The following is a 10,999-nucleotide window of genomic DNA, read 5'->3' as shown; positions in this document are numbered from 1 at the left end:
GGGGAGGGGGAGGGATCAGCCCACGCTGCTGTGGAGCTGGGGTACAGCCCTGGAGGTAACCCCCATCCTCTGTCCCCCAGGGACGCAGCAGTGCCAGCAGACGCATCCCGCTCCCTGGGCATGTCCCCTCTGCTCAGCCCAGGCTTTGCATCGCCGAGTGCTTTGCGGATGGGCTCATCCCCAGCTCTGGCGTGGACCCGCACCAGTCCTGGCCACCTCCATCAAATAACGCCACCATGACGAGCACAGCCCGGAGACACGAGGCTGGACAGTGCCCAGGGCACAGGCACCGGCCGCCCCAGCGTCTGCGTCGCATTCAAAACCAGACCCAAGGGGAAAGTCCCCATCGAGGAGGATTTACATGAGCAGGAAAGGGGCCGTCTCGCGGAGCAGCAGCTTTGCCATTTTTAGGTACAGAGGCCAAGCTGGTCGGAGCAGCCGCCGTGTTTTGCAGAAGCGAGGGCCGGCGACTGGATGTCTCCTTGCTGTTTGCAGTGAAAGATGGCCGATCTTTGCAGGAGGCTCTGGGTGCTCCAGGCGAACCTCTGGCTGATTGCTCTGGTCACAGGTAGGCATCAGACACGGGCTTCGCGTCGCAGAGCAAAGAACCCCGCGCCCAGGCGATGAGTCGGTGTGCGTCCCCCGCTTAGTGCAACAAGGGGCTTCACCCCAGTCTGGCTTTAAACGCATTCGTTTTAAATTTTGCAGCCGCCCCTCTCAGGCCTGCTTTGTGCAGGAGGTCAATCCTGGGCGCAGCGGAGCCAGGGAGGACCCGCGGAGGCTTGGGCTCAATGCCTGCCTCGGGTTTTGGGTTTTGCTTCCCATTGGGGTGCAGGGAGGGGTGCAGCCATGGGACACTCGGGCAGCCGTCTGGCTTTGGCAGGAGCCCGGTGCCAAGCGGGTGTCAAGCCTGCCCGGCTGTGGTTGCAGGTGGCAGGAAAGAAGGGTTGTTGGGGGTTTTTTTTTTACACCATTTATTGCTCTCAAAGGCCTGAGGATGGGGCCAGCACACTGCTGAGGCTACGGCCAAGCCACATCCTGGGGCTCAGTGCCCGGGGGTGGAGGAAAAAGACTTTTGGGGGTGATTTGTGGGCCCTGCGTGAACATCGCTGTGCTGTTTGCATCCCCACGGAAAAGCAGCAGCTAAACCCAGGACACAGCTCCCGTCCCCTTCCAGCCCCTCTTGCTTGGTGCAGGGACACCCACAAAAACCTGCAGCAGATCCCACCCTCAGCTGGGGAAACTTTTGCCCTCAGAGGAAAGGGCAGTGAAAGGGTTTCTGTGGGGTGGCCTCCCAAGTCCAGCACGGAGTCGAGGTCACAGCGTTTCATCCTGGCTCTCACGGTGGCTTCAAGGGAGGGCAGGGGACACTCAGCCCACCCGTGGTTGCAATGGAAATCTTGGCTTTGAGGGGTGCAAGGGCGTTCAGGGTGAGGGACCGGCCTGCTCTTTGTTCAGAAACACCAACAAAACATGGAGAGCAAAGCCCTGCGTCCCAGCTGGCCGGCTGGGGACAGGGACGCGTATCCAACGCACAGCCCAGGCAAGGTGTGTGTCCCCAACTCAGAAAAAAATGAAATGGTGCTGGAGGAGAGAGTTTGCCTGCAGAGTTGTGGGTGCCAGAGGGGAACAGGGCGGCACGGACCCGGGAGAGGCACTGGGGCAGGGAGGGGACCCCCCTGGCTGAGCCAGGAGGTCCCTGCCAGGCTGCGGGGCGGGAAGGTCTGCAGCAGGGTGGCAAGGCTCAGGCCAAAGCTCAGGCTCAGGAACTGAACCTTCTTGCTTCTTCTTCTGGGGGGAGTTTTGCAGCTGGCCCAATGTGCTGGGGGGGTGGTGCAGCCCCCGCCTCCATGCCAGCTTCCCCGTGGTGGGGTTTGGCGAATCTTCATCAAGCGGACCGAGCTGGGCACTGAAGCGGTGCGGTAAACAGGGCTGGTGCTTCCTGCCCAGCTGCAGCAAGAGGAACCGAGGCACAGGGGCAATGGAGCTGCGGGCAGGGGCACCCATGGGTGCAGGGGGCTCCCTGCCTCGCCCCACTTCCTACACTGCATCACAGGTCCCGCAGCTCCATTCAGCCCTTGTCCCAGGAGGCTGCGTGGTCCCAGGGTCTGAGAACCCCCCTGGCCATCACGGGGCTCCGAGCCCAGGGAAGCCCCGGCAGTGAAAGTGTTTCTGGTTGATTCAGAAAACGGAGAGTGTAAATAAAGAGGCATGAGTCGGTCCCGACCCTTTCTGAGAGGTGCCAGCCTAGGGAGGTATTAATAGCGAGGGCAGGTTTCACTGGGATGTCAACCAGAAAGCAACGCAGATAGAGAAGATTCAGAAGATGGGCTGGAAATAGAAGGGTTTGTGCCCAAATCTGCGCTGCCCTGCGTCCTCTGAGCAGGGCTCTGGTTGATGCTCCCAAGCCCTCCATGGAGTAGGCGCAACAGTCCCATGGTACGTGCTGACCCAGGCAGGACATCCTACCCGGGCTTGTCCTACATGGGCTCTTGGCTGCCATCTCAGGGGCCTTCTCCTCTCTTGCAGGTGGGATCTCAGCAGACAACAGCACCAGGAACAGCACAGGTAACCTCTCAGACCCCCTCTTCCCCTGCCTATGTCCCCCGTGTCCCTCCCGTCCCCACTGGCTATGCCATGAAGGTGCCAGTCCCCTGCAGAGCTGGAGATGTCCCATCACCCACAGGCTTTCTCCACCACAAAGGCGATTCTCAGGCTGTGACCTCCTCCGCGGCGTTTCCCCAGCCCTGCACCTTGCTCTCCCTCTGCAAAGCCGGATCCATTTTGTCTTTCCTAAGCACACACACGTTTGTCCTCTGTGTTTCCAGAGGACATTGCATGAACACGCCGTGCCTTGGGACCAGGCACTGGGCTCGTGCACGCAGCACTTGTGCCATTCCCACCCACAGGGTATTAAGCTTGAACTCTGCAACCCAAAGGAAACGGCCTCAAGTTGTGCCAGGGCAGGTTTAGGTTGGACATTGGGAAAAATTTCTTCCTCGAAAGGGCTCTCAAGCACTGGAAGGGGCTGCCCAGGGAAGGGGTTGAGTCCCCATCCCTGGGGGGGTTTAAAAGCCGGGCAGACATGGTGCTTAGGGTCAGGGTTTAGTGGTGGGATGGCAGGGTTAGGGGAAGGGTTGGGCTTGGTGATCTTAAAGGGCTTTTACAAACTTAACGATTCTGTGATTCTAAATTGGTCCTCAAACTCAGCAGCTCTGGGACCAAAAGAGGGATAAAAATACAAAATATGGCAAAATACAAAAAATGTGGCAGGATGAGAGAAGCCAGCTGGGGACATGGGGCTGTCCTAGCAAAGGCTCCGTGTGCGTGCCAGCACAGGCTGTCATTTTAGTGCTGGGACTAACAGGATGTACACAGAGCGGGGTGGGAGCAGCAAAAAAGTCCTCGAGGGAAGCCATTCCCAGAGGAAATTGGAGTTCCCGTTAAAAGCATGTTTTCACCAAAAGCCTCTGATTTCTACCCCCAGATGGTGATGATTCACCAAAGCAAAGCTCAATGCTCAAAAGCAGCGTAACCCATGCAAATGGAAAGCTCTTGATTTGGGAGATGGCCCTGCCCAGCCTTGTCCCCCGGCAGGCGGCAGATGCCCCATGGTGCTGCAGCAGCCGCGCTACCAGGCAGCCAAGGTGGGCACGGTTGTCCACTTCATCTGCTACTCCCCGGAGCCCCATAGCATGCAGTGGTACAAAACAGCAGAGGACAGCGATGACCTCCATGAGCTGGATCACAGCATCTCCCGCTACAGCATCGAGTGGAAAGACAAATCCATCAATTTCACCATCTTCAGGATCACCTACAAGGACAACGGCATCTATGTGTGCGACAGCAAGAACCTCACAGGGGGGAAGAAGCAGCCGCACGTGTGCGGGACAGAGCTCAGGGTGCTGGGTGAGTGGGAGCTTCCCATCCTCCATGCACCCCAGGAGGTGCTTTTTCTCCTTCTCTCACCCTTCCCCCCCCCCCTTATGAACCCCTCATCATGCTGGTGGGACCCCTTCAGATACAACTGTAGATGCTCTGTGGCACCATGGTGATGTCTTTGCTCATTGCCAGTCGCCAAGCAGCAGGACAACCTCCCTCGGTTTGCCCTGGTATGTCCATCTCACAAAAAGACATCCAGGGGCTGCAATTCCCCCAGTAAATCAGATTTTTCCTGGTTTTGGCTAGTGGTGGGTCCCGCCCAAGGTGTCTCATCCCAGAGCTGGTCACCGATGCCAGCACCAGGGGCCGTTTGCGATGCTCTGGTCTCTCCCAAGGGGGAAGGCACATCATCCTGGTCCCCCCCCATCCACTCTTGCTGACACATGAACCTGCGGCCGTGCTGAGCTCGTCCTCGTTCCCTGGGAGCCTGGCACGGAGGTGGGACTTGGAGCTCTCCCTGTGCTTCTGCTCTCAGGTCACAGTAACATCCAGCAGATCCAGAGCAGGAACACCCTGAAAGATGCCATCATCATCATCCAGTCCATCCTGCTTGTCATCTTCATCAGCGTCCCCATGCTCCTCTTCCTAGATAAAGTAAGTGGCAGCATCTCCAGCAGCAGGGATGTCCTCAGCTTTGCCACTGCATCCCAGGCAGGACACTGCCAGGGGTGGGGACAGGGAGGCACTGGGTTTGGGGCTGTTGTGTGGGAGCGTGACTGGAGTGGGAAAATAAGCATCTAAATGGGGTGTGGGACTGGGTGGATTGGCCTGTGGAAGCGGTAGGATCTGGCCTGGGGGCACGAGGCCAGGGACAGGGGATGGGGGATCCTGGTGGGTGCTGACACCCAGCCTGTGACTCTCCTCTCCATAGGGTGAAGGCAAGGAAAGCCCGGAGGAGGACCACACCTATGAGGTAATGCTGCATTAATTACAGAAGTACCCCTGTAACGTCAACCTGAGCCTTGAAATAGCTGGCTGTGCCCTTGCTGGGTGTCCACTGGTACCACCAGCCCTTGCAGGGCACATCAGGGTATCTTCCTCCCAGCTGCCTGTTGCACATCAGCTGTAAAGAGCTGCTCGTAAAGCCAAGCTCCAAGCACATCCAGCCACTGATCTCCATCTTCTCCCCTCTCAGAAGCTGCCCTGATCTCTGGAGGAACAGCCTGGAGATGGGTCCTCCCTTGAGGGCAGATGGAACCATGGCTGTGGATGGGACCATGGTCCCCCTCCTTTGTCTCAACCTCCTTCTTCTTGGTGCAGGGCCTGGAGGTGGAGCAGATGGCCACCTACGAGGACATCACTCCTTTCCGGGACGTGAAGGCCAAGTGGACAGTTGGGGAGCACCCGGGTGAAGAGTGAAGGGTCCTGCGCCCACCGCCAGGCCAGCACCAGCGGCACAGCTCCCTGCCAGCACCCTGCCAGCACCCGTGGGGACGGGCCCCTGGCTCCTGCCCTGGACCACGGCTCTGACAGGCGCCTGGATCCCAGGCTGCGATCCTGGACTGCAAGCCACCTCCAGCAGCCCTGCATGGAGCTCGGGTCCTGCTGCCTTTGGGTGCTGGCTTTGCCACGTCCAGGCTGTGCCCACCAAGGCTGCCCTGCCCTGGCTGTCACTCCTACCGCCCCGCTGATGAACCCCTAGAGCCTATGTAGAAATTAGGAGCCAACCGCAGTCCCCCCCATCCCCGGTAGCAAACTGTCCCCAAACCCTGGGCAGCCCCACACCACGGCACTGAGCTCCTGCACGGTTAATGCAATGGCAGCACCAGGGCGGGTGGTGGGTCTCCTCCAGCCCCACCTGGGATGGAAAGGAGCAGTTATGATCACTCTCCATGCTGCAAGGACCATCCTGGGCTGTGAGACCCTCGAGCAGAGGAGCTGAGCTGAGCAGCGCCATGTGGGTGCTACATGAAGCGGATTTTGGGCCACCATTTACCTCTCAAGCCATGGACACATCCAGCAGACCACGCTGGCAGTTGTCGGAGATGGAGGATCCTCCAAAAGCACCTCTTTCTCCCCAAAGACTACAGGAAGAGTTGGGGAGACAGCTCTCACCCAGACGGTCTTGCACAAGGCTTGCTCCTCTCCAGGCAAGAGCTGTCACAAGGACGTCCCCTTAGTGAGGGACACATGCGACCTCAGAACCTACAGGAAAGATGTAAATTGTGGGACACAAATGTCCGACTGCTTTTTGAAGTCCTAATAAAGGTAATGGGTAAATTCACATCCTGCTCCATCCTGCTGTGCCCAGTCCGAGGGTGTTCCATAACCCTGGGGCCAGGGTCGGTGGGATGCTCTGGGAACAAGGAGCAGCTTTTCATGGGTCCAGCTTAGCTGGAAACCAAACTTCACCCCATCAGGGCCCTGAGCGCAGGCGGGGATGTAAAGCCGAGAGCAACCATGGGGCTCTCCTGGAAGCTCTCGCTGAGCACGCACGGGGGGACCTCCACTGTCCCCAAGACGTCAGCTTGGGATGGGAGACAAAGACCATTGCCAGGATCCCAAGCAGAACAGGGCCCAGGGCCAGGAGCTCCGCTCCCAGCTACATCTGGTCTCGCAAGAGAAGCTTAAAAAACATCTGGAGAAGAGCAGAGCAGCGCTAATTGGTTTTGTTAATAAAAACTATTTTGGCACGGCAGCAGCAGCTGCGTGGGAGATGGGGCTCAGGGCTGGCTGGGCACTCAACACCAGTGCTCGGGGGGTCCGGAGAGGCACAGCTGGCACGGCACGGCGGGTTGGGCTGGACAAGGCAGGGCAAGGGGGTGACAAGGGCGGCGGGCCTGAGAGCCTGTCCTCCCTCAGAGAGCCCAGGGCCCCTGGGGCTCGCAACATTTTGGGCCCCAAGAGGACAGGACCACTCCCACTTCCCAAAACAGCCGGCAGAAAAGGGAGGGTAAAATCGCAAGCAAACAGGGTTTTTCAGCAGGGAACAGGATGGTTCTTGTTGAGGAGTAAACCACCTTCACGGAAAACTGCTATTCAATCTCAACAGCACAAAACCAGCATTTTAAGGTTGATCTTTACTAGTTAAATAAAACTATCCCAAATTAGTTGCACGCACTTGCATATAAATGTTACTTAAACATGTTTCACTTATAAAATTGGTTCGTTAAAGAAAGGAGTATTCACAGCAAGAGAAGCGAACTGGCTGTTCCCGGTTTCCACGTTTGCCAAGGTTTTAGGACTAGCAGAGCTCATCCCTCCATCCCTTGTTTTCAGTTACGAAATGGAAGAAGGCGGCAAGTTTTCCAGCCTTCCCAGTTCCCAAACGCCTTCTCAGCTCTCTGTAAACAACTCGCTCAACTGACTTAACCAAATAATACGAAAATAAGGAGAGAATCTGCTGGTTGCACCTGGAGAGGAAGCCACCGATGTCAAAAGCAGTTTCGGCGGCCTCAGTTCCGCTCTGGTGCTTGGCTACACTCTTAGCCCAGGGCTTTGGTTTCCTTTAAAATGCCAGAAGCAAATAAATATTTCTGTAGCGGTTTATTTTAAATGCTTAGACTCATTTCTAGGGAGCCTAGAGATAGAGTTTGTTGTCATTTTTATACCAAGACAGGTTTGTATTTAAAATGCATTTAATGTAAACAAATCTGTGTCAGTATATACAGTCCAGGATCACTGTTTCGTCCTGAGTTGTATCCCTACCATCAGCGGGACAGTCAGGCAGAGCGGGTTGGAGTCCTGGACCTCATCAGCCTTGTCTTTAGAAAATGGGTTCAGTGAAACTGAGCAGTTCTAGCTCCAGTAAATAAGCCCCATTGATTCATAGAATCATAGAATCACAGAATGTTTTGGGTTGGAAGGGACCCCTAGAGGTCACCCAGCCCAACCCCCCTGCAGGAGCAGGGACACTGCTAACCAGATCAGGCTGCTCACAGCCCCCTCCAACCTGGCCTGGAATGTTCCCAGGGATGGGGCCTCCACCCCCTCTCTGGGCAACCCCTGCCAGGGTTTCACCACCCTCAGTGTAAAGAACTTCTTCCTTATAGCCAGTTCTAAACCTAGCCTGGTTTAGTTTAAAACCACGACCCCTTGCCCTGTCACAGCTGGCCCTGCTAAAAAGATTTTCCCCATCTTTCCTATAGGCTCCCTTTAGGTACTGAAAGGCCACAATCAGGTCTCCCCGCAGCCTTCTCTTTTCCAGGCTGAACAAGCCCAACTCTCTCAGCCTGTCAAATTCAATCTGAAAAGGAGTATTTCCCTTCCAAGCAGCAAGCTAGCAGAGGTAGTCAACCGTCACTTGAAACTTCTTGTCAAACATGTCGTTGCCCACCGAAGTGCAGAGCCTGGGCTGTGGGCTAGCAGCTGGCTCCTCGGTCAGGACTGACTGGTTGCAGCTCACCCATCAGCCTGGGAAGGTCCTCTCCACACGACCACCCCATACCAGGGGGTCAGGAGGACCCAAGGAGTACACACGCCTTCAAGGAGAGCTGCTTCACTTGTTTAGATGCTGCTGGTGACATTCGGTGTAAGGCGAGTGGACAACAGGACCACCCTGAAGAGAACTGAGGGGTTTGGGGTTTTTTCCTCTTTCAAAAAAGAAAAGGAACTTGGAAATTACAGAGCGTCACGCTGCTTTACGAGGTGCTACTTTGGGTCACAAATGCAGGCATTTGAAAGCTAGAAAAATGCCAAGCTGATATTTGAGAGCTGCTTATGCAACTGTAATTGTGCCACTGGCGTGTGTTTGCCCAGCCCAGCATTTCACAGTCACGCACTGCCTTCTCCACGACGCTTCTGCCTCGTTTAATGCCCAAAGATGATCGGGGACAAACCAAGTCTCAGGGGCACCTCCATGCTTGACTGCAATGTAAAAAAATGTTGATTTAGCACCATGCTTTTACTAACAGAGGTAGAGAGGCAGCAGGGCAGCAAGTGATGGGCAGGACTCAGGTGCAAGGTGCTGCACCAATCTACCTGCAGTGGTAGAGCATCATCACTAACAGGCAGCAGAGCCTGTGCGGGGCCAGGGCACCTGCGGCTCTGCTCATCTCTGACAAATACTGACATATTTAAACACGATCTGGAGTGAAAAAACACACCCAGATGTTGCTGGCTATTGGGTGACAGGACACCTGATAGCTGCAGGACCCACTGTTCCCTCTTCTCTAGGGACTGACATTTACCCTGCGACACCACCACGTCTCCAGTGAGCAAACACCCGGGGGCTTCTCGGAACAGACCGCGCTCTCCCCGGCATGTTTATTAACCAGCTTTCGCACCCTCTGCCCCAGCTGCCCCAGTGATGATGCTGCCTCTCGGAAACCAGAGCCACACCAGGGGGGCATGGCAAACCCAGGACCCAGGGCAGCCAAGTCACCACCCCTGCCCAGGGAGCAGTCCCCGAACCCCAGACAAAGCGCCAAAACGGGGTGGTTTGGGGAAATTGGTGCCTTATGGGGAGTAAAAGCCCTTTAAGCCAGCCCCTGGAGTTGCCCACCCCAGGTTCTGTCTTGTTTTGTGCAAAAGCAGGGACAAGTGTGCCGCGACCTCTCCTCTTCCCCACCTCACCTCCCTCCTTCTCACACCAGCCCTCTGCCTAACCCAGAGATATTTCACATGTGGATCTCAGGCAGGAGCGAGCAGCAGCTCATAACCAGATCATCTCACAGCTTTGTCCATCTGAGGCTGTGAGAAACCTCCCAGAGCACTGGCATCTGGATTCACAGTGGGCAGGCTGGCATCCAAAGAAGCACCTGGGTATGACAGCTCTGTCGCTCCTGTGCCAAACCAGCTCACCACAACTCTCGGCTGAACTTCAGAAATTTTGGTAGCATGAAAGAAATTAAGTGAAAGAAATAGGACAGTATCCATCCAGCTCTATCCCTGCTAACAATAAATGGGAAAACAGAATCCCAGAATGTCAGGGGCTGGAAGGGCCCTCCAGAGATCACCCAGTCCCAGCCCCCTGCTCAGGCAGGCTCACCCAGAGCAGGGGGCACAGGACAGCGTCCAGGCAGGGGTTGAATATCTCCAGAGAAGGAGACTCCACAGCCCCCCGGGCAGCCTGCGCCAGGGCCACGGCACCACTGAGAAGGGTCTGGCTCCATCCTCGTGACACCCACCCTTAAGATATTTGTATGTGTTGATGAGATCCCCTCTCAGCCCTCTCTTCTCCAGGCTGAACAAGCCCAGCTCCCTCAGCCTTTCCTCATAGGGGAGATGCTCCAGTCCCCTCATCATCTTTGTAGCCCTCCTCTGGACTCTCTCCAGGAGTTCCTCATCCTTCTTGAACTGTGGAGCCCAGACCTGGACACAGTGCTCCAGGTGGGGTCTCACCGGGGCAGAGTAGAGGGGGAGAAGAACCTCCCTCGCCCTGCTGGCCACACTCCTCTTAATGCACCCCAAGATACCACTGGTCTTCTTGGCTACCAGGGCATGCTGCTGGCTCACGGTCAGCTTGTCATCCAACTTGCTTGACATCCCACTTGCTTAAAGTCAGAAGTCTTCCAAACCGGTCAGTCAGCCCTGTTAACAGCGGGCCAAGGCTGCAGCGGCAGGCAGGAAAATCAGGTGGATTTTCAACCCCCCGCAGCAAATTCCCCCACGTAAAAGCACTGATCTGATTTGGGACGGGTCTTCCAACGATGATAAAACCTTTACTTGCAATAAGCAGCAGAATATGGCGAAATCATTCAGTGCTGATCTCATCCCTAGGCAAACAACCTCCCCAACCTTTACATCTATGTATAAATGACTACAATTAGGTAGCACCATTGCGAACAGTTGTGCATTTATGCACAAAGAAGATATAGAGATGTTGTTGTGATCATGAACACATATATACATTTTAAACAGACCCCCTCCTATATAAGGGGTGGCTCAACAGTTACCTTTACGAGCCTAGATGAAAGGAGGAAACATTCACTGTCAAGCAACACCTGAGCAACTCACCGGGCAGAAATGGCTTCAGGTACTTTTCTTTATTTCAGTTTTAAAGTATTGCCAGTGCTGCTGCATGTGTAGGGTGATGGAAGATAACGATGGGGTGGTACTGTGCTGGGCTACACACAGTGCCAGCCCTACATTAAAACGTGGCAACTTAGAAATCAAT

The 10,999-nt window shown here is 55.7% G+C and overlaps 2 protein-coding genes across 2 annotated transcripts in view; both read left to right on the top strand.

Moving 5' to 3' along the window:
* Positions 1 to 425: 425 nt before the first annotated feature.
* On the top strand, positions 426 to 6,077 carry CD79B (CD79b molecule). Its single transcript, XM_009644208.2, has 6 exons — positions 426 to 568; positions 2,530 to 2,568; positions 3,598 to 3,909; positions 4,418 to 4,536; positions 4,814 to 4,855; positions 5,203 to 6,077. The coding sequence occupies exons 1-6, from the start codon at positions 502 to 504 to the stop codon at positions 5,299 to 5,301; spliced, it is 678 nt and encodes a 225-aa protein (XP_009642503.1). The 5' UTR covers positions 426 to 501; the 3' UTR covers positions 5,302 to 6,077.
* A 2,127-nt stretch (positions 6,078 to 8,204) lies between these two features.
* The window catches only part of LOC104131083 (somatotropin), a 7,043-nt gene continuing 4,248 nt past the window's right edge, over positions 8,205 to 10,999 (top strand). The window contains 2 exon segments of the mRNA XM_009644207.2: positions 8,205 to 8,261; positions 10,800 to 10,858. Coding sequence (XP_009642502.2) covers positions 8,205 to 8,261; positions 10,800 to 10,858 — 116 coding nt within the window.

This window comes from Egretta garzetta, unplaced genomic scaffold (genome assembly GCF_000687185.1).
Source record: "Egretta garzetta isolate BGI_Z169 unplaced genomic scaffold, ASM68718v1 scaffold488, whole genome shotgun sequence".
Taxonomy (NCBI): domain Eukaryota; kingdom Metazoa; phylum Chordata; class Aves; order Pelecaniformes; family Ardeidae; genus Egretta; species Egretta garzetta.
This window is presented reverse-complemented; position numbering and strand designations above follow the sequence as displayed.

Excerpts from the sequence above, each read along its gene's own strand:
- CD79B (XM_009644208.2), top strand. The coding sequence starts at position 502 with ATGGCCGATCTTTGCAGGAGGCTCTGGGTGCTCCAGGCGAACCTCTGG. Across the intron at positions 2,569-3,597 it reads CAGCACCAGGAACAGCACAG|GCGGCAGATGCCCCATGGTG; the intron begins GTAACCTCTCAG and ends GTCCCCCGGCAG. Across the intron at positions 4,537-4,813 it reads TGCTCCTCTTCCTAGATAAA|GGTGAAGGCAAGGAAAGCCC; the intron begins GTAAGTGGCAGC and ends TCCTCTCCATAG.